The sequence below is a fragment of the Podarcis cretensis genome (genome assembly GCF_951804945.1).
Source record: "Podarcis cretensis genome assembly, chromosome: 1".
NCBI classification, from domain to species: Eukaryota; Metazoa; Chordata; class Lepidosauria; order Squamata; family Lacertidae; genus Podarcis; species Podarcis cretensis.
In genome coordinates this window covers 133,638,545-133,661,438 of record NC_137170.1, presented here as the reverse complement: position 1 = coordinate 133,661,438, position 22,894 = coordinate 133,638,545, and the positions used below count along the sequence as shown (strand labels likewise).

General features: G+C 45.7%; 1 protein-coding gene across 1 annotated transcript in view; it reads left to right on the top strand.

Moving 5' to 3' along the window:
* KLF7 (KLF transcription factor 7) overlaps positions 1 to 22,894 on the top strand; it is a 95,053-nt gene that overhangs the window by 66,304 nt on the left and 5,855 nt on the right. The window contains exon 4 of the mRNA XM_079982411.1: positions 7,170 to 7,293. Coding sequence (XP_079838537.1) covers positions 7,170 to 7,293 — 124 coding nt within the window. The remainder of the gene's footprint in view (positions 1 to 7,169; positions 7,294 to 22,894) is intronic.

The window sequence follows — 22,894 nt, the reverse complement described above, 5'->3', positions numbered from 1 at the left end:
CAAGGGACACTGTCTGACATTTGGCAGCAAGGCAGCTCATGTTACAAAAGAAAAGAATCTGAAAAGAAGGCTAGTCTCAGTGCTTGGCAAAGCTACTCTGGAATGCCCCCGGAGCTCAGCTATCATAGATGTTAGAGGGATATCTGACGCTCAAATAAGTCAGAATACACTCCAGAAGGCTTTAACAGCCTCTGTGCAATGGGTTTCATGCAGCACTGCTGTCAAGATTATCCATCTTGGGTCGTATTTTTCAGCTGGTATCGCTGAAGGCCACCCCAATTAGTGGCTGCAAGATATTTTGTTTGTTACGTTAGATCTTGGATCGTTGAATTGGGTACCAAGGGAATTATTCACTTCCATGGCAAATCAGTGTTGGAAAATCTCAAGCCGCTGTAGAAAACGATGGATCCTTTATCCTAGAAGGAAGATGGCTAGGAGCCGGGTTAGAATCATAGAATCATAGAATCATAGAATCATAGAATCATAGAATCATAGAGTTGGAAGAGACCACAAGGGCCATCGAGTCCAACCCCCTGCCAAGCAGGAAACACCATCAGAGCACTCCTGACATATGGTTGTCAAGCCTCTGCTTAAAGACCTCCAAAGAAGGAGACTCCACCACACACCTTGGCAGCAAATTCCACTGTCGAACAGCTCTTACTGTCAGGAAGTTCTTCCTAATGTTTAGGTGGAATCTTTTTTCTTGTAGTTTGGAACCATTGCTCCGTGTCCGCTTCTCTGGAGCAGCAGAAAACAACCTTTCTCGCTCCTCTATGTGACATCCTTTTATATATTTGAACATGGCTATCATATCACCCCTTAACCTCCTCTTCTCCAGGCTAAACATGCCCAGCTCCCTTAGCCGTTCTTCATAAGGCATCGTTTCCAGGTCTTTGACCATTTTGGTTGCCCTCCTCTGGACACGTTCCAGTTTGTCAGTGTCCTTCTTGAACTGTGGTGCCCAGAACTGGACACAGTACTCCAGGTGAGGTCTGACCAGAGCAGAATACAGTGGCACTATTACTTCCCTTGATCTAGATGCAATACTCCTATTGATGCAGCCCAGAATTGCATTGGCTTTTTTAGCTGCCACGTCACACTGTTGGCTCATGTCAAGTTTGTGGTCAACCAAGACTCCTAGATCCTTTTCACATGTACTGCTCTCAAGCCAGGTGTCACCCATCTTGTATTTGTGCCTCTCATTTTTTTTGCCCAAGTGCAATTGCTTCAGTTTCTGGACAAGATGGGGTCTGATAAGCTAGCCTAGTCAGGAACTACACAATACTGTCTCCAGCGCCTTCCCTTTATGAAAGTGGATGCTTTTATTCATGTCTTCATGAGAATAGGTGTGCATTCTGTTATTTTGACTGATGACCTGTCCTCAATCCCAACAGGTCAGGGAACAGTAGGGTATAAAACCATGCATCTCCCTGCTTCAGTAGGTTGGCAGTTGAAAGGCAAGTCCATGCTTCATGTAGCTGATGCTGTTCCTGGATACATGGTGTTAAGCAGTTATTTTCTGCATAAGATATCGTTTACATAATAGGTGCATCTTTTATAAACCAGTGTCAGAGAGCCACCTGGCCAGGTCATTTGTTGCACAAGGCACTGGAGTAAATAACTTGTTGCTGGAGCAGTTGTGTTTGCTGTGCAAGGTGTATAACTTGGGGGGGGGGGACAAAACTGTTGAGCTTTTTTCTTTGCAAAAGCTCCCCCCCCCAAAAAAAATATATATATATATTGATGTTTTTGAGTTATTTGAAAGAAATTCACCAAAGAAAACCCAACACTTCTGATATGGGTTGACATACGTCCGGGTTTCCGCCGGACATTTTTATGGATTTTTCATCAGCCCTTATTGTTGGAATCATGGGCAATTGCATTAAGATGCATACAGAGGGGAGGGCATACATACATACCTTTTGCTGTACAGAGGGGAGGGCATTCTTCTCATGCTCAGAGGCACTCATGAGCGCATATGTATTGACACATATTTTTTAAAATATAAATATATAAATTTTTATTAGTTTTTTAACATATCATTTTCAACAGTAATTAAATATACTTTTACATCTTATTCAGTTTTTTTTTACTTCCATCAATCCTGCCTGAAAATTTTCCAATCTTATCTCTCAGTATGCATTTCTTATTTTCCCTATTACATTTCAAACACATAACCAATATCTCTATCTTTGTCTACTTTGTAACACTTTGTATATTTCTCCATACAAAACTTCTTGTAGTCCTACTAGCATAATTTGTTGATTACAGTTGCTCTTCAAATAATTCATATACTTCTTCCAATCTTCTGTAAATCTCTGGTCCCGCAGGTTTCGAATCCTTCCTGTCATTTTGTCCAATTCTGCATAGTCCATTAATTTCGTCTGCCATTCTTCTTTCGTCAGAATTTCTTCTTGTTTCTATTTCTGGGCTAACAATACTCTTGCCGCAGTTGTTGCATATAAAAACAATTTAACATCGTGCCTATTAATGTCCTGACCTATAATACCAAGTAAAAATGCTTCTGATTTTTTTAAAAAATGTATATTTCATCATCTTTTTCATCTCATTATATATCATTTCCCAGAAGTTCTTTACTTTTTTACATTCCCACCACATATGATAAAATGTTCCTTCTTTTTCTTTACATTTCCAACATTATATGTATTGACATGTCTTAGCGGTTTTGAGCCATTGAGAACTCTTGAATTCAAGAGAGTTCCAATACGTTATGTGAAATGAAACAATGCACTTAAAAAAACACACCTAGAACTCTACCCCCCCACTTCCCCCCTCACTTTCCCCTAAGGTTGTTGTTGTTTAGTCGTTTAGTCGTGTCCGACTTCGTGACCCCATGGACCAGAGCACGCCAGGCACTCCTGTCTTCCACTGCCTCCCGCAGTTTGGTCAGACTCATGCTGGTAGCTTCAAGAACACTGTCCAACCATCTCGTCCTCTGGCGTCCCCCTTCTCCTTGTGCCCTCAATCTTTTCCAACATCAGGGTCTTTTCCAGGGAGTCTTCTCTGGTGGCCAAAGTATTGGAGCCTCAGCTTCAGGATCTGTCCTTCCAGTGAGCACTCAGGGCTGAATTCCTTAAGAATGGATACGTTTGATCTTCTTGCAGTCCATGGGACTCTCAAGAGTCTCCTCCAGCATCATAATTCAAAAGCATCAATTCTTTGGTGATCAGCCTTCTTGATGGTCCAGCTCTCACTTCCATACATCACTACTGGGATGCAAAATGGAACAGGGTTCCTGCATCTTCACCTGTTGTGTGGAAGGGTGAGGATTTCAGCAGGTGTAGCTGGAGTCACAAGCTACACCTGCTGAAATCCCCTCGTCCCCCATAACTTTAAAGGCACAGGAACCTCTTCGCATGATCCAGCTACCCTGCTTTCTCATTTATTGCCTTGAAAGACGAGATCACTTGACTGATGGGCTGGTGGATCAATGGGTGTTTGGCTTTGCTACACCTGCTTCAATTCTGTATAGAGTTTCCTTTCTGCATTGCTCTGCCTTTCAGCTTTAGATCACTCTCTCCCCCTTTCATTTGGAAACCCATCTGTGCTGAGGATAAAAGGCTCTGGTTGCTGAACTGTAGGAGATATCTGCCCATTCTCTTCATCTTCCTGTGCCAGATTTCCACTTTATCTTTGGAGTAGCAGAGCCTAGCTTGCAATCAGTAATGTTTAGTAAATGACTAACCACAGAGAAGCCTCTCTCTTTTTGCCTTCCTTGGGCCCTGATGAGAGATGCTTGTGTTAGCTTCATTATAATTGGGGGGCTTAAACTGGAGATTAATTTGGGCCTGGTTCTCCCGTCTTCATTTGCCCACTCCTTGAACATGTGGTTTCTCATAGATTTGGGCTACAAAGCAATCAGATCTCCCATTTCTCTCCTTGCTCTTGCTAATAATAAATAACACAGAAGACACATCAGTGTTTAGGATTCAAGAAGCTTGTCACTTGAAGGCAGTGGCTGTGAATGAGCTTTAAAGGGCATCTTTAAGGTGATTTCCAGTATTTAAAAAATATTTTCCTCTTCCCTGGTGCTGACAGTTCCTTATTAAGGAAGCAACAATGAAGACTGTTCTTCTTTTACTGTGTACTCTCTTTTGCTATTGGGCCCACCTTTGTTCTTGCTGAGCTGCATACTGAATGTATAGCTGCGTATTGAATACTGTGTGCATTTGGTTTCAATATCAGGATTCTTTCTCATGTTAAAACACGCAGATATTGGAGCCGTCCACTGTCTGCAGCTAGGTGCTGTCTGAATGACAACTAGACTGGAGAGAGGAGACCTAAGCCGAAAGGATGCTGTGCCATTCGCTGGTCGTCCTCCCTCTGGTTTGGATTAACACCATCTTTCAAAGAGCAGAATGCTTTGTCAGTTGTGATGGTGACAAGCACATTGGCAGACTTTTGCGAGAGAAGGGGAGCAAACATGAAATGACAGTATCTCTCTTAAATATCTCTGTGGTGCACCTGGTTTCATCCCACAGAAGAAGCATCATTGCCTGCTGTTAAAATCATTTGCTTCTGTTGCAAATCAGGTCTCATTTACCGCTCTATAGGACACACCGGACCATAGGACGCACCTTGTTTTAGAGGGGGAGAACAAGGGGGGGGGAAATCCCCCCTCTCTGCTCAGCGCCCCTTCAGCGAAGCGGCAGGAGTAACAGAGCCCCTTCCATTTCTCCTCCCACTTGGCTGAAGGGGCGCTGCGCAGCTCTCCTCCTCTGCTGCAGCCAGGAGAGTCTTGCTCTCCTGGCTTCAGCGAAAGGAACCCGAAGGCTGCGGAGCGCAGCGGAAACTTGCACTGTGCTCCGAAGGCTTCAGGCAGCTATCCTTGAAGCCTGGAGAGTGAGAGGGGTCGGTGCACACTGACCCCTCTTGCTCTCCAGGCTTCAGTGAAAGCAATGCGAAGCCTCTGGAGCGCAGGGGAAGCGTTCCCTCTGCGCTTCGGAGGCTTTGCATTGCTATCCCTGAAGCCAAGGAGCCTGCAATCGCTCCATAGGACGCACACAAATTTCCCCTTAATTTTTGGAGGTGAAAAAGTGCGTCCTATAGAAAAATACGGTAGGTAAAGGTAAAGGTACCCCTGCCCGTAAGGGCCAGTCTTGCCAGACTCTGGGGTTGGTGCACCCATCTCACTCAAGAGGCCGGGGGCCAGCGCTGTCCGGAGACACTTCCGGGTCACGTGGCCAGCGTGACATCGCTGCTCTGGCCAGAGCCAGAGCCAGAGCCAGAGCCGCACACGGAAACGCCGTTTACCTTCCCGCTTGTAAGCGGTCCCTATTTATCTACTTGCACCCGGAGGTGCTTTCAAACTGCTAGGTTGGCAGGCGCTGGGACCGAATGACGGGAGCGCACCCCGCCGCAGGGATTCGAACCGCCGACCTTTCGATCGGCAAGCCCTAGGCACTGAGGCTTTTATCCACAGCGCCACCTGCGTCCCTAGAAAAATATGGTAGCTAGGGTTAAAACATAACTGCACCATCACCTAGCACCAGTTCACACATACATATTTCAAACCTAGACCTAAACTACTAGATGAATGCAACTTTCATGTGTGAATGGGCCCATCCAGAATAGATGAAACTGGGCTGTTGGTCAGATTTTATTTTTTGATTTTTTTTGTAAAAAAATAAGAAATCAATTACAGTGCTAATCATTGAAAATAGAACCAGTGCTTCGTGTAGTAAATGAGCCACTTTCATAAGTGTCAGAAGAGTTTCACAGTCTCAGATTTCAAAGCCAGCTTTAAGGGTCTGCCACAGAATATCTTGGTTCCTGCACTAGTTTCTTATTACAGGCCTATTTATGCATGGGTTATCTTCTGAGGCACTGTGCATTTAAGTGAAATTGTGTATATTGGGAACGCCATTGAAAAAGCCCTCAAATACCCTCTAAACTTCTGGAAGCCCTTGAAAAACCCTTAAAAAAAACCAAAAAAATCCACCAAACTCCACCACAATCTTGCCCCCGCCCCAATCCCTTGATTCCAGAAGGAGAGATGATATCAGGAGGGCTTGGAAATTGAAATCTCCTGCTTTGTTCAGGGTACATAGACAACTTGGAGAGGCCATGATGCTCTGGCAGCAACACAACTCTCCTCTTTGGCGTGTAAGATGTTGGTGACCACTGTGATAGGAATTTTATGGTCTTAGATATATGGTAATGTTCATAAGTGTACCAACCAAGCACATACATAGATCAGCACAGGAAGGCCAACCTGGAACCATTTTGATTCCTAAACTGAGCAAATGTTTTCTCTGCAAGGTCAAAGTGGCAAACCTCCCCATTGTCTCTTTCCTCACAAATCCTGTCTTAAGGGCATATTTATGAATAGGGTGTGAGCCTGTGACCTGGCCCAGGAACTACCGTATTTTTTGCTCTATAAGACGCACCAGCCCACAAGACGCACCTAGTTTTTGGAGGAGGAAAACAAGAAAAATAATATTCTGAATCTCAGAAACCAGAACAGCAAGAGGGATGGCTGCGCAGTGAAAGCAGCAATTCCTCTTCCTGTTCTGGCTTCTGGGATAGCTGCGCAGCCTGCATTTGCTCCATAAGACGCACACACATTTCCCCTTACTTTTTAGGAGGGAAAAAGTGAGTCTTATAGAGCAAAAAATACGGTAAGTATTTATCATTACAAAAGACTGGCCAGGCTACCCAGGCAATCCAATCAAGTAACCTGCCAGACAGGAGATAAACGACGACAGGAGAAAAACAACATTCACAATTTCTGTTTTAGACCGCCTTTTCTGTGATGTAGGTATGATGTATCTGAGGGGTGGTCTTAGGTTACACCCTTCTGTGATGTATGTATGATGTTTCTGGGGGTGGTCTTGATCTACAGGGTGACAATTTCAAAAGTCTTTATAAGGCCTTGCACGCCATTTTTCTGGGTTCCTCCTCTCTCCTGCGGGTGAGGGGAGCACCCTGTTGCAACAGATCAATAAAGATCAAGCTTACTAGCTGCTTTGCTTCTCAATATTCTCTGGTTGGCCTATGTTATCTTCTCCTACCAATAGGGAACCTGTGTAAGGACACTATATGGGCTCTTGGATACCCCATAAGGGAAAAGGGCAATTTTTGTTTACAACACCACACACTCCAGCTTTTGGTTGACACTGACAAAACTTCTTCCGTCTTCTTTGCAGGTGAGAAGCCTTACAAGTGTTCGTGGGAAGGGTGCGAGTGGCGTTTTGCACGAAGCGACGAGCTCACGCGACACTACAGGAAACACACGGGGGCAAAACCCTTCAAGTGCAACCACTGCGACAGGTAACTTGCATCCCACCTATTGGTTCAAGAGCTGCCCTCGAGGCAACTTGGAGGGAAAACTTTTTTTTAAAAAAAAGAAACGTTTAATGCTGTTTATTTTGGAGGAATGGGAATCAGTCACACAAGCGCCCCCGTGATTGAGCTATAGGGTTACTTTTCAGCCATGCATCTCCAAACATTTTAAGGTTGATTCCACTTTCTTGGACAGAAAGGGAAACAGGCCCTGCCCAGTAAGCAAACAAGGTTTCCAGTTCAGTCCCTGGAATCTCCAGTTAAAACAGTCTCGGTTAACAGCTGGAAAAATCTCTCTTCCGGAGACATTCAGAAGTTGCTTCCAATCAGCTCAGACAATACTGGTGGGGCTTGGCTTGTTCGTTGCTGATACATTAACAGAGTGCTCATTTTAAAAGCCCATAATTCTGTTGCAGATATAAATATTTTACTCGCGCAGATGTGAATATTTTATTTCTTTCCCTCTTAAGCAAGACTGGCTTACCCCACTGGGTAGGGCGGGTATTTGTCCGGAGTCCAGGGAAGTAGAGCACGCTTTCATTTACAGGAATTGCATGCTAGGAAATCTCTTGGTATTTGCACCAGACCACCAGCAAAATGCACAGGTACAGATGAAATGCTATGGTGCCGGCCAGCCCTCTTTCATAAACAAACAAGGAAGTTTGGTGAGGGTGGCCGTGTGTGGTTTTTCCCCTTTCCCCTTCCTCGTTCATGTCTAAAGCTGGAGCCTGGGGTAATATTTGCAAAAGAACGCATATGCTGTAAGGGAAATGAACCTTTCCCCCATCTTCTTCTCTGCTTGCTATCGCTTGACATCCTTTTCTTCCCAGCTCGGATCGCTTCCATTATGAGAGAGAGAGACTGGAAGCAAAAACAAACAAACGGGAGCAGTGGGAGGAAAGGGGAGATATTGGGGGGGGAGTTGGCCTTCACCCCCAATCTGAGCACATCTTTTGTTTAAAAACACTCTGTGAGTTGGGCAGGCTTGCTTGGTTATTTGAATTTGTTACCTGCCCTCCACTGCAAGGTTCCAAATTGGCCGCTTGCCCAGTCACGGGGCGGGCGACAATTGCGTGTCGAGGTCCCCAGGGCCACCCCAATAACTCACACATCACACAGAATTTTTGTTTAAGGTTTTTGGCATAATTTTGGCCACAACTTTATTAAAATACAAAAATGTGAGTGGTTGCTTAGGCATTGGTTGCGACTATCTGCCCCCACCGTGGGGGACAGACTGACATTCCGCACAATGTGAAAGTCAGAAAAGGGGAACACACTTGGGGGTAACGACGGAGCAGGGAACCTGCCCTCACCCCAAATGCAACCAGGGGTTCATTGCTATGGCCAGAGCCCCCTTGACAGAGTGGACAAGCAATAGTTAGCTCCCAATTCCTTTAACGGAATCCCTTGCAGCAGCAGCATTAGAGGGGCAGGCACAGCCAATTCATGCCCCTCAACCAACCAAACCATAAACCAATGCCTAACTGCAACCTTACAAGTTGTGACGATTTGCTATGCAGTAGGCAAAAACCAAATGGCCCCAGCCAATCAGCCAGATGGACAAAATTCCTACCGGGCCCCCGCTCCAAAGCAGATGACCCCATGACAGGCATAGCAAGGTCAAAGCGAACAACCCTAATTCTAGGGAGGGGGGGACGGTCAATCTGATGCACGGGCGAAAAGAGGAAGCCCTAGCCTCGTGCAAGGAGTTTTAGCATTTCTGGCTGTCAATCAACAAATGGCAACATTAACTTCCTCCCAACAACAAGTGAAGCCCCAGTTGCATCAGTGGCCAACCATCAATTAGCCCGCCCCCAACTTTGGAGTGTCCTGGCAGCCCCCACTGCAACACATGCTCTCCATGAAGGAGAACATGCTTTGCGGCTCGTCGCACCAAAATCCTACCGCTGGGAAGAAACACCACAGCTAGGCGATTGTCCGTTGGGGAATTCCTAGGCTGGCCACTGGGCTTCCCCACCATCTATTTATTTGAATCCTGGACAGCCAGGCCAATTGGGCAGGGCTTGGGACCCGATAAAGACCGGGTGCTGTCGGACAAAGAACCATTTCAGGGAATCTACATTCAATGAAACACATTAAATAACCTTAAAACCAAAATTAAAGTACAAAGTTTATTACTGCGCAGAAGCGGGGAAGGACCAGTCCAGTCTTAAATAACTCGGCTGCTCCCCAAAGCCTGCGCAAAGAAGTGTATCTTGGCTACCTGGCGGCGGGGGGGGGGGAGAATACGACGACTGTGGTGACATGAGAGGGTCTTTGGAGAGTCAGCAAAGAAAAAAAAGAAAAAGGAGGGAGGGAGGGAGGGAGGGAGGGAGGGAGGGAGGGAGGGAGGGAAAGAAAGAAAGAAAGAAAGAAAGAAAGAAAGAAAGAAAGAAAGAAAGAAAGAAAGAAAGAAGCCAAGCCTCTAAACAGTGTTAAGATAAGTCAATTTAATTAGACATCTAAGGACCTGGGTGGTGCTGTGGGTTAAACCACAGAGCCTAGGACTTGCCGATCAGAAGGTCGGCAGTTCGAATCCCCGCCACGGGGTGAGCTCCCGTTGCTCGGTGCCAGCTTCTGCCAACCTAGCAGTTCGAAAGCACATCAAAGTGCAAGTAGATAAATAGGTAGCGCTCCAGCGGGAAGGTAAATGGCATTTCCGTGCGCTGCTCTGGTTCGCCAGAAGCAGCTTAGTCATGCTGGCCACATGACCCGGAAGCTGTACGCCGGCTCCCTTGGCCAATAAAGCGAGATGAGCACCGCAACCCCAGAGTCGGTCATGACTGGACCTAAAGGTCAGGGGTCCCTTTACCCTTTACCTTTTAAGAGGGCTATAGGTTTTGGTTTTCATGCTCCTCAAGGGCCCAGCTATCCTTTTATCCAGTTCACTAGCACAGATGTGGCAACCACTGGCCGTGCATAGTCATGTGGGGAGACACAGGCTTGGACACGGATGATTTTACAATGTAACCTTCTAATTCATGCCAGCGTCCTTGTTCTTATACTTGCAATTGCCTCCCCCCCCCCCCCGTTTTTGTTTGAAAAGAACAATAAAAATACATTGAAGAAGAAAAGAGCAAACCACATTTCAAACTATTTGGCATAAAATTATTTATATCGCCATTCGCAATCACAAAAATAAAAGCAGGAATGGAAACAAATCTAAGCCATTAATACAAAATAACGGCTTGAAGAACGTAAAGCATGCCTAAATTGAATAGTTAAGTCACAAAGCATCCACATCTAGTAAGTAAAACGTAAAAAATAAAACACAACAGAGAGGACTGCAGGCGTATTCTGCTTATGAAGATTTCTGTAGCCGCCACAGCCTTGAAGGAAGCACAGCTAAAAATGCGCTTTCAAGCTATTTAGCCCTCTTACAGTGTATTTATATAAAGGCAAATAACTGCACAGTCACTTTTTACCTTTATAGGCAGCTGTTATTTGTGGTTGCCTTTTACGCTCAGTTTCCTTAGAAGTTATGGAGCTCTTGGTTACTTTTGAAAACTTGCTGTAAGATTTAACAGATCTTACAGACTGGAATACTTGGCTCAGTGTACTTTAGACTATCTGACTGTTAGCATAGCATTGGCAAAATAAAATCAGACTTCCCAGTAATAAAACCAAATAGCACTGTCATTGCCAAGCAGTAAACCACCTAATTTGAGAGACTGGCCATGCGCAGTCTAAAGCTGAGATCTTGCCGAGGCAATAATCAAATAATATCTTACCTCTGGCCATGCCATCTTCTGAAATCCTATTTATATATGTAACTTTGAGAGCAGGTTTTGGGAAATTACCTGTCCTTTTAAAGCAGCCCTCAAGACTTCTGTTGCAATAAGGAAATGCTTTTAATACAATCAAATTTCTCTTTAGTTCCTGAACCCATTTAGATTGCTGGGGTTCACATATAGAGAAGAGGACATAAACAGAAACCTGTTCTCTAACAGGGGAAGAAATATTATCATTTTTCACATTCTGTCTGTCTGCTGCTCCCATTCATCCCAACAAGTTATATAATAATAATAATAATAATAATAATTTATTATTTATACCCCGCCCATCTGGCTGAGTTTCCCCAGCCACTCTGGGCGGTTCCCAATCAAGTATTAAAAACAATACAGCATTAAATATTAAAAACTTCCCTGAATAGGGCTGCCTTCAGATGTATTTTAAAGATAGGATAGCTACTTATTTCCTTCACATCTGAAGGGAGGGTGTTCCACAGGGTGGGCGCCACTACCGAGAAGGCCCTCTGTCTGGTTCCCTGTAACCTTACTTCTCGCTGGATCTGTGTCCGGGCTGAACGATGGGGGTGGAGACGCTCCTTCAGGTATACAGGACCGAGGCCGTTTAGGGCTTTAAAGGTCAGCACCAACACTTTGAATTGTGCTCGGAAACGTACTGGGAGCCAATGCAGATCTCTCAGAACTGGTGTTATGTGGTCTCGGCAGCCGTTCCCAGTCACCAGTCTAGTTGCCGCATTCTGGATTAATTGCAGTTTTCAGGTCACCTTCAAAGGTAGCCCCATGTAGAGAGTGTTGCAGTAGTCCAAGCGGGAGATAACTAGAGCATGCACCACTCTGGCAATACAGTCTGCAGGCAGGTAGGGTCTCAGCCTGTGTACCAGGTGGAGCTGGTAGACAGCCGCCCTGGACACAGAATTAACCTGCACCTCCATGGACAGCTGTGAGTCCAAAATGTCTCCCAGGCTGCGCACCTGGTCCTTCAGGGGCACAGTTAACCCCATTCAGGACCAGGGAATCGCCCACACCCGCCCGCCCCCTATCCCCCCAAAACAGTACTTCTGTCTTGTCAGGATTCAACCTCAATCTGTTAGCTGCCATCCATCCTCCAACCGCTTCCAGACACTCACACAGGACCTTCACTGCCTTCACTGGTTCTGATTTAAAGGAGAAGTAGAGCTGGGTATCATCCGCATACTGATGAACACCCAGCCCAACCCCCCTGGTTTTTCCTCTGACAGCGCTGCCTTCCTTTTTATTTCTGGACATTTGGCCATGCTTCAGTTTGTTCAGAATGTGGGATAACATAACTTAGAGGGAGATCTCTGGAGCCTTGCCTTTTCTATGCATTCCTTTTGTCAGCCGAAAGAAGATGTGTTCTCTTTTCTTTGTTGGCAGTGGGAAACTCCTTAAACAATTGTTGTTCTATTGTTGTCACTGGAACTAGCTTAGTTCTTCGCAGTTGAGGGAATTGTCTTCCGCTGCTTTCTTGTAATCTTTAAGGAGAAGCTGACAAGTTTCTGACCTTGCGCTGAAGCCGTTCATTTCATTTCAGCGTTGCGTTTCGTGCTCTACAGCAGTTTAACTCCCTTTCCCCCAACCTTAGTTATTTATCTTGGTTAGAGCTGTGTGCAAACGGCCCTTAAAAATCACCTGCCCTATTTGTGGGCAGAGAAATTGGGAGGAACCGTTTCACAAGATCTCCCCAGGGGCAGGAAGAATTTTCCAATGGTTTCTCAGGGGTGAGGCTCATCATTAGCAGTGCAAGTAGCAGAACCAACACGTTCCTTTCCCCCTAAGAGTGTCTGTAAGTGTGTACAGCTTGCAGCAGCAGCCTGTCCATCATTTAGCATCATCTAACTAGCATTGGGTGGCGCTGTGGGTTAAACCACAGAGCCTAGGACTTGCTGATCAGAAGGTCGGCGGTTTGAATCCCCGCAACAGGGTGAGCTCCTGTTGCTCAGTCCCTGCACCTGCCAACCTAGCAGTTCGAAAGCACGTCAAAGTGCAAGCAGATATATAGGTACCGCTCCAGCGGGAAGGTAAACGGCGTTTCTGTGCGCTGCTCTGGTTCGCCAGAAGCGGCTTAGTCATGCTGGCCACATGACCCAGAAGCTGTACACCGGCTCCCTCGGCCACTAAAGCGAGATGAGCGCCGCAACCCCAAAGTCGGTCACGACTGGACCTAATGGTTAGGGGTCCCTTTACCTTTACCTTGTTCCATGACATTGTGAAGGGGAAATGGTAGCCACACTACCCAAAACAACCAGAAAATGTTGGTAAAAATTCTTCAAAGTGGCCTCCTCCTAAGAGGGTGAGGGGAAATGCCTCATCTTTTCAGAAGAAAAGTGTTCTGAGTAATTTCAGCTTGGCTCTTGTCGTAATATTATTCAGCCCATTGAACAGGCTGGTGTCTCTGTTTTCTCCTGGCTTGTTTCCAAAGAGAAACACAAATAGTCCTTCATGCCCAAGGCAGATATAGTGTGGTCTTTCCTGAGCAGAAGTCCTTCCATGGCTTGTGGCAAGTTGCATTTGAAACTGAGGGGACATGATACAGAACGGGTGTGTGAGCTTTCCACAGTTGCCTTGGGCTTGCCTAAAGTCGCTTTTTGGGTAGTGGTCTTTTTGGATTTGGGTGTCAGAAGTACTCAGCCTGATGTATGTGAGGGATGGGGTGGGGAGTTGCTTCTGTCTCTCTCCCTTTTTCTTTCTCTTTCTCACCCACACCCATACACCACACACACACACACACACACACACACACACACAAAATACAGTTTCAGTCTAGCTCCAGAGAGCAGAGTGGAGGAGGTTTGCTTCAGCTCCGTGCTATAAGATTTTACAGCTGCTTTTTGAGTAAGTCGGCCTTGTGTTCTGCCTCAGGGTCCTGCTGCACTAGTTGTGCAGTACAGTGGTACCTCGGGATGCGAGCAGGATCCGTTCCAGAGCCCCGTTCGCATCCTGAATGGAACGTAAGATGTGACTGCGCACGCGCGAGTCGCGTTTCGCCGCTTCCGCACATGTGTGTGACGTCATTTTGAGCATCTGCGCATGCGCGAGCGGTGAAACCCAGAAGTAACACTGTTACTTCCGGGTTGCCATGGAGCGCAACCCAAAAGTGCTCAACCTGAAGCACATTCAACCCGAGGTATGAGTGTAATGGCTGCAGGGAGCGCTGTAAAATCTCCACTTGGCCACAAAGTCGCCCTTTGAAGCTGGGCCAGCCACTCTCTTGGTCTAACCAAAGTCAAAGGGTTGTTGTGAGGATGAAATGGGAGGGATTCCAGGAATAGAGATCCTGTGCCCCCCCCCCAAAAAAACCCAAGTTTTTGGACTCCATCTCCCATAATTCCAGATCCTTGGCCATGATAGCTGATGGGAACTGGAGTCCAACACCATCTACGGAACCACATTCCTGACATACACCACCCTCAAAAGACTGGAGATAAAAATGTAGTAGATTTTTTTTGGGGGGGGGTAGGAACCATTATGCAGCAAATGAACATCCAGCAGGTTAGTTTTCTGCACTTGTACCGGAGAGTCCATGTCCTTGGGAGTTTTCCTCCTCATTGGAATATAGGTGTGCATCTTAATTGAACAGGCAGACAAAATATTTATTAATTTCATAAAATTTATACATGGCTTGATTGTGCATATATAAAACCACCTCCAAACCATTTACAAGAAAACCCCAGAAAACAATACATTTATCAATAAAATAGCAATAGTAATTTAAAACATTTAAGAAAATGCAAATCAACAATAAACTAAAGACAGATTAAACATGCATCAACATTTTAAATAGCGGTATCTGGGCAGCCTTGTCTAAGCAGAATGTTTTTAGCAGGCACTGAAAAGAGTATATAGCAGGCATAGGCAAACTTGGCCCTCCAGATGTTTTAGGACTACAACTCCCATCATCCCTAGCTAACAGGACCAGTGGTCAGGGGTGATGGGAGTTGTAGTCCCAAAACATCTGGAGGGCCAAGTTTGCCTATGCCTGGTATATAGCAAGTTGCCTGCCTGATATCAGTAGCCAGGGAGTTCCAGTGTGGAGGTGGCCACACTAAAATACTGATTTCTTATGTGGAACGGGTATTACGTGGCACTTGTAACAATGCCAGTTCACAGATCCAAGTGAATGAGTGGGTATATATGGGCTCAGGTGATCTCACAGGTAAATTGGTCCCCAGTTGTTATGTGCTTTGTATACTAATAGCAACTAATACAACTTGCTATATACCAGGCATTGGCAAACTTGGCCCTCCAGATGTTTTGGGACTACAACTAGAGCGCCTCTTCTGCGCATGTGCGTTTCTGCACGTGCGTGAAGCATGCAGATCGCTTCTGCGCATGTGCGGGCAGCAAACCCGGAAGTAAACACTTCTGAGTTTGCCGCGTTCGTAAGCTGAAAGTCCGCAACAAGAGCAGAATGCAACACGAAGTATTACTGTACATATTTTGTCACTCCCCCCCAAAAAAAAAATGTTCGATTATCTGAGGGAATGAGAGTCTTACTGCTTATCCAGAAACTTACTTCATTCAAACTGACAAAATAGTACCGTATTTTTCCTTCTATAACACGCAGATTTTTTCTCCTAAAAAGGAAGGGGAAATGTCTGTGCGTGTTATTGAGCGAATGTGTGGTCCCTGGAGCCAATTGGTGTGAGGGGAGGCAAAAAAAAGCAGGCAAAAATCAAATCGCGCGTCTCCTAGAAGGGAAACTTGAAAAGAGGAAGCGGCTGCTTTCCTGGATTCTGCCTCAGGGTCTTACTGCCCACCCACCTCTGTTTCCTTGCTGTGTTTGCTCAAATGGAACAAAGAGCAGGGAAAGCCCCTCCCCTCCAGGCAAGCAGAGGGGAAAGCTGAAAACATGCAGGAGGGAGAGAGAGAGAGAGCGCGAGCTGGCTGGCTTGGGTGGGTAGGTGAGGGAAAACTTTTGCCTTCCTTTCCTCCCTACCCCTCTCCTGCATTCTTAGCCAGCTGCTTCTCTGCACACCCCTCTCCTGCTCCTTGTCCCTTCTGTGTTTTTCCTTCCCTCCCCACTTAAAATGTGGTTAAAAAGCATGGATCCACATGGATCCTCAGGATCTTTGCATTGGGTCAGCCCAAATTCACCATCAGATCACATAACATGTCCATGGCTACAGCCTGCCCCCCAAAAACCACACACCCACTGTTGCCTGGGGCTGCAATGGTGCAAAAACGTGGTTAAAAAGCATGGATCTACATGGATCCTCAGGATCTTTGCATTCAGTCACCCCAAATTCACCATCAGATCACATAGCATGTCCATGGTTACAGCCTGCCCCCCAAAAATCATGCACCCACTGTTGCCTGGGGCTGCAATGGTGCAAAAACGTGGTTACAAAACATGGATCCACATGGATCCTCAGGATCTTTGCATTGGGTCACCCCAAATTCACCATCAGAGCACATAGCATGTCCATGGCTACAGCCTGCCCCCCCAAAATCATGCACCCACTGTTGCCTGGGACTGCAATGGTGCAAAAACGTGGTTACAAAACATGGATCCACATGGATCCTCAGGATCTTTGCATTGGGTCACCCCAAATTCACCATCAGAGCACATAGCATGTCCATGGCTACAGCCTGCCCCCCAAAAATCACGTACCCACTGTTGCCTGGGGCTGCAATGGTGCAAAAACATGGTTACAAAGCATGGATCCACAGGGATTCTCAGGATTTTTGCATTGGGTCACCCCAAATTCACCATCAGATCACATGTCTGTGGCCACAGCATGAAGCACAAAAATGATACATCCACTGTTTCATTCAGAATGTTTTTTCCCTTGTTTTCCTCCTCTAAAAACGATGTGTGTGTTATGGTCAGGTGCGTGTTATAGAGCGAAAAATACGGTAGTTCTTTTTATTTAATTGTCCCAGCTTGTGATTGTAACATTTGCTTTCATTACTCTTCTTCCTTCCCTATTCCCAGGAGTATGCAGCAATAATCTCTTTTAAGCTCTCATTTGTGAGAGAAAATAAGTCTCTGATTAGCTGAATAAGGATGCTTTCATGAACCGACAACCTAGCTGATAAACGTCCTGTTTTTCTTTATATCCGCAAGGTGATTTGTGATGGCTCTTGTTTTAACCTCTTCCTCTCCACCCTGTTTTGATCAGCAGAAGTTTAATTGACATGTGACACTGGAAACTTAAATGGCACTTGGGGGCTCTATGTGGGCTTTCAGACTTTTTGTTTAAACTACCTTGCCTTTGGGGGTAGAACCTACTCATCCTGCGGCACCCAGAGAGGTGAGGATGTTTTCAAACAAAAGAATGGTTAACTGTGAAGACCAAAAAGGGTCATTTTCTTTGTTTGTTTGCCTGTTCAAATACCTGAATAGGTTTTGGTGATCTTGAGAAAGGCAGATTGGCAGCATAGTCCACCAATGCAGGGTTTCTGTAGGCTACAAAAAACCTCACTGGCTTGAGTTCCTTGGAAGAAGTGGCAAGGTATACAAATATAAAATGAAAATAATGAATTTCCGCTAACAATGACATATGACCATGTGAAGATGAATGTGCGTCATCATTCTCTCCAGAATGTGGTTGCCGTCCTATACCAATCACACCAGGCGTCCTGAGCTTCCTTGCTATGTGGTTTGTTAAAGAGATCAGATTCTGGACATGTTGAAAACTCTGACTTGTTATGCATTGCATGTATGTACCAGATAGGTGCCCTCATGTTGTCAGAGGGCTTTTTGACTTTTAAAAAAAAGTGTACTGCCCTTAATCTGAAGATCACAGGCATTTCACAACATAAAAATATAAAATGAGGGCACAAAATATATAATAAAACAAAGGCAAACCAATAACCCCTCACCCACAACCACATTTCAGAGTCTATAGAATGTTATTCAGCCAAAGGCCAGGTTGAAGAGAAAACTGGGGCCTAAAGAAATGCAATAAAGGCATCTGGTAAACTTCCCTGGGGAAAGCATTCCACAAATGGGGAGCCACCGCAGAGAAGGCCCTGCTCTCATGTTGCCACCCTCCAGAACTCTCACAGAGGAGGCACACAAAGAAGAGCCTGAGAAGATGATTGCAGGGTCCGGGTCAGTTCATATGGAAAGAGGCGGTCCTTGAGGTATTTCAATCCTGAGCCATTTAAGGCTTTATAGGTCAAAACCAGCAATTTGAATTGGGCACAGAAGCTACTTGGAAGCCAGTGCAGTCGAGACAGGATGGCATTATATGTTCAACACATATTGCCCTGACGAACAGACTGGCTGTCGAATTCTGCACCAGCTGAAGTTTCTGAACTGTCTTTAGGGGCAGCCCCATGTACAGTGGACGCTCGGATTGCGAACATGATCCGTGCGGGATGCACGTTCGCAACCCGCAGCGTCCGCAACCCACAGTGGCGCGTCTGTGCATGCACGGGTTGCGATTCGGCGCTTCGGCGCGACCGCCAAAACCTGGAAGTAACCCGTTCCAGTACTTCCGGGTTTCGGCGGTCCACAACCCGAAAAAACACAACCGGAAGCATCTGTAACCCGAGGTAATAATAATAATAATAATAATAATAATAATAATAATAATAATTTATTTGTACCCCGCCCATTTGGCTGGGTTTCCCCAGCCACTCTGGGCAGCTTCCACAGAGACCAAAAATACACTAAAATATCACACATTAAAAACTTCCCTGAACAGGGCTGCTTTAAGATGTCTTCTGAATGTCAGGTAGTTGTTTATCGCTTTGACATCTGCTGGAAGGGCGTTCCACAGGGCGGGCGCCACTACCGAAAAGGCCCTCTGCCTGGTTCCCTGTAGCTTTGCTTCTCGCAGTGAGGGAACTGCCAGAAGGCCCTCGGCACTGGACCTCGGTGTCCGGGCAGAACGATGGGGGAGGAGACGCTCCTTCAGGTATACTGGACCGAGGCCGTTTAGGGTTTTAAAGGTCAGTACCAACACTTTGAATTGTGCTCGGAAACGTACTGGGAGCCAATGTAGGTCTTTCAAGACCGGTGTTATATGGTCTCGGCAGCCGTTTCCAGTCACCAGTCTAGCTGCCGCATTCTGGATTAGTTGTAGTTTCTGAGTCACCTTCAAAGGTAGCCCCACGTAGAGCGCATTGCAGTAGTCCAAGCAGGAGATAACTAGAGCATGCACCACTCTGGCGAGACAGTCTGCAGGCAGATAGGGTCTCAGCCAGTGTACCAGATAGAGCTGGTAGACAGCTGCCCTAGACACAGAATTGACCTGCGCCTGCATGGACAGCTGTGAGTCCAAAATGACTCCCAGGCTGCGCACCTGGTCCTTCAGGGGCACAGTTACCCCATTCAGGACCAGGGAATCCTCCACACCTGTCCGCCTCCTGTCCCCCAAAAACAGTACTTCTGTCTTGTCAGGATTCAACAGGTATGACTGTAATAACACATTGCAGTAATCTAACCTAGAGATTGCCAGAGCATAGACGACAGAAGTTAGGCTATTCCGGTCCAGATAGGGGTGCAGCTGGGTCATCAGTCAAAGCTGAAGGAAGGTTCTTTGCACCACTAAGGCTAGCTGAGCCTCAAGCCAACAGCAAAGGATACCTGCTCCTTCAGAGGGAGTGTAACCCAGCAAGAGGAGGCAACCTCCCAGCCATCTGGTCTAGGGAACTGCCCACTAAAAAGTGCCTCCGTCTTAATCTGGATTGAGATTCAGTTTGGGTTTTGTTTTTTTTTAATGATATTTATTAAAGTTTCAAGAGAATTGCAAAAAGGAAGAAAGGAAAAAGAAAACAAAAAATACAAAGTACAGAAAAAGTAAAAAAAACAAAACAATTAAAAACATTTCAATCTTTCCGTGTCTTATCTTTCATTTACTTATTTCCCTGACCTCCTCACACCTCCCTCTTTTGTATTCTAGTTCAATAGTTGTTTCAGCAAATCCTTACCCTTTTTGCATTTATCTTAATACTTTATCGTAACATATTATAATTTCACATTTTTTACATGTTAACAATCCGCTTTTACATATCTCTTAAGAACATTATTACTAAAACCACTTCACTTCATTCCAACCTCCCTTAATTTTACAATGTTTCTGTAAATAGACTTTAAATTTCTTCCAATCTTCTTCTACCAACTCTTCTCCCTGGTCTCGGATTCTGCCAGTCATTTCCGCCAGTTCCATGTACTCCATCACCTTCATCTGCCATTCTTCCAGGGTGGGTAGATCTTGTGTCTTCCAATACTTCGCGATGAGTATTCTTGCTGCTGTTGTTGCAGGATTGAGATTCAGTTTGTTGGTTCTCATCCAATCCATTACAGTTAAATTGATGGAATATGCTGAAATGGCAAAATTGACAATGAAACTGAGAGGAAGAGATGACACTGAATTTAAGTAAGAATGGAAGATGTTTATTAGATATATACAGAAGTAATGTACAGTGGTACCTCTGGATGCGAACGGGAGCCGTTCCGGAGCCCCATTCACATCCTGAAGCGAACAGAAGACGTGACTGCGTGTCTGCGTGGGTCACGTTTCGCCGCTTCCGCACATGCGAGTGACATCATTTTGAGCGTCTGCGCATGCGCGAGCAGCAAAACCCAGAAGTAACGTGCTCCGTTACTTCCGGGTCGCCGCAGAGCGCAACCCGAAAGTATTTAAGCTGAAGCGTATTCATTCCGAGGTATGACTGTACACGGCTTAATACATTAGTAGGGTTTTAAGATCACTTGTAATTTTATCGTGAATGAATAGTGGGTGATTTAAATATGATATAAATATAACAACGGACATGTAGTAAGTTGATAAACAGTAGAACCAGGTAAGGGTTTAGATGGAAGTCAAGGGATTCTAGGAATCCCACAAGTGTATTTTGTTTTATTTTTTTAAGAAATATTTTTGTGAATGTATGTTTTTGTTTCTTTGTGTTTTTTATTATCTTTGGAAAATCAATAAAATGTGTTAAAACAACAACAACCCAGTACAGAGGCAAGACACTGTGTCCATCACATCGCCTGAATGCTCTGCTTCTGGAGTTTTCTTGCCCGGCGCATGTTATTTCCCCAGAATTTTAACCTTTGAGTATGTAATACACACAAGCACACAATTTGTGTGCTGTGATTCTTCATAGCACTGCCTATTCCTAATGTAAGAAAGAGAATCCCACACAGCTCCCCCCCCCCGCAATTCGTTGTTCCAGCTGCGTCTTGCATCTCAGGTGAGGCATATTGATGTAAGCTGGCAAAGTGTCATGCTGATTAGCAGTATCAGCATATGTACTGCAAATGGTGTGTGTGTGTGTGTGTGTGTGTGTGTGTGTTTTGGCAGCAAGGTTGAGAGGAAAGGGAGCAGAGGTGGACCCCAGAGGGGACTGAAAGAGAATCCCTTGGGTGTCCTTTCAATAAGCTGGCTACTAGCTTTTGCTAGGTATTTCTGTTGAAGTGCTCAGTAGGTCAGCTGCTGTATTGGAAGGAACACAGAAGCTGCATGGATTGTGGCACAGGGCTTGTGCTCAGCCAGTGTGTTCCGGGTCAAGCAGTTGAACTGCAAGCCAACCTTTGAGGTAGATGCTGCGTGGACTGCAGTCTAATTTTCAGTTGTTCCTTACTAATCAAGGATCAGATGCAGGGCTGCAGGGGTTTAGCAAGCCTGGCATTCTTGTTGAAATCACACTGGTTTGCAGGGGACTGTAATGGATTTGGACTGTTCCAAAGACCTACTTCCTACAGGGAAGTTTTTACTGGGAAATGGCGCCTTGTTGGAAATAAAGGTGTGGATCTGCCTTTTTTAGTTTCCTGAAATACGGTATGAAAACGGTTGAATGAGTGTAAATTCATAAACACAGCAGGATTTTCCCCTTAAAAGAGAGCCAGTGTGGTGTAGTGGTTAAGAGCGGTAGTCTCGTAATCTGGGGAACCGGGTTCGCGTCTCCGCTCCTCCACATGCAGCTGCTGGGTGACCTTGGGCCAGTCACACTTCTCTGAAGTCTCTCAGCCCCACTCGCCTCACAGAGTGTTTGTTGTGGGGGAGGAAGGGAAAAAGGAGATTGTTAGCCACTTTGAGGCTCCTTAAGGGGAGTGAAAGGTGGGATATCAAGTCCAAACTCTTTTCTTCATATGAATCAGGTGCAGGGAAGCTCTGGACCCTCCAGATATTGCTGAACTACAACTCCCATAATCTCCTGCCTTTGGCTAGGGCTGATGGGAGTTGTAGTTCAGAATCGTCGGGAGCGCCAAAGGTCTCCCCCACCCGATATAAATATGACCAGCCTCTATTGAAAAATCAAATATGTTATTTCTTAGGAGTAAAGTTTAGCTCTAAAATGAGTGGTTTGTACCCACTATTAGGCACCTATTCAAAACTGCTGTTTGTTGTGGCCAGTGGCTTAGCGTGGGGGGTGCAGGGGGGGCCGGCCGCACCAGGCGCAACATCTGGGTGTTAGGGTTAGGGGGCGCAAATCCACGGGTTTAGGGGCGCAAATCCACGGGTTAGGGGGTGCAAATTACTTGCCTTGCCCCGGGTACTGACAACCCACGCTACGCCACTGGTTGTGGCATGGCTAATAGCTAGACTGTGTTGCTTTGTCGGGATTTTACAGACTGGGTGGTGGTGCATTGCTTCTCCTAGCCTTATTTGATACGCTGCTGCTAATAGAAAATTCTAGCTACAGCGAGTTATTCTAGCACTTGAGTTATAACGCAGCTTTGTTGCTTCCCGCCAACGAAGCTGATGCACTTCCTGTTCTTGGAAAATGAAAGCATATTGGACTAATAAATGAAAGCATATTGGCCTAATAAAAAGGTTGCATCTCTGGTGCTCTATGTTTTAATTATTATAAATATACAAAACATTAAAAACATATATAAAGGTGAAAAGGTAAAG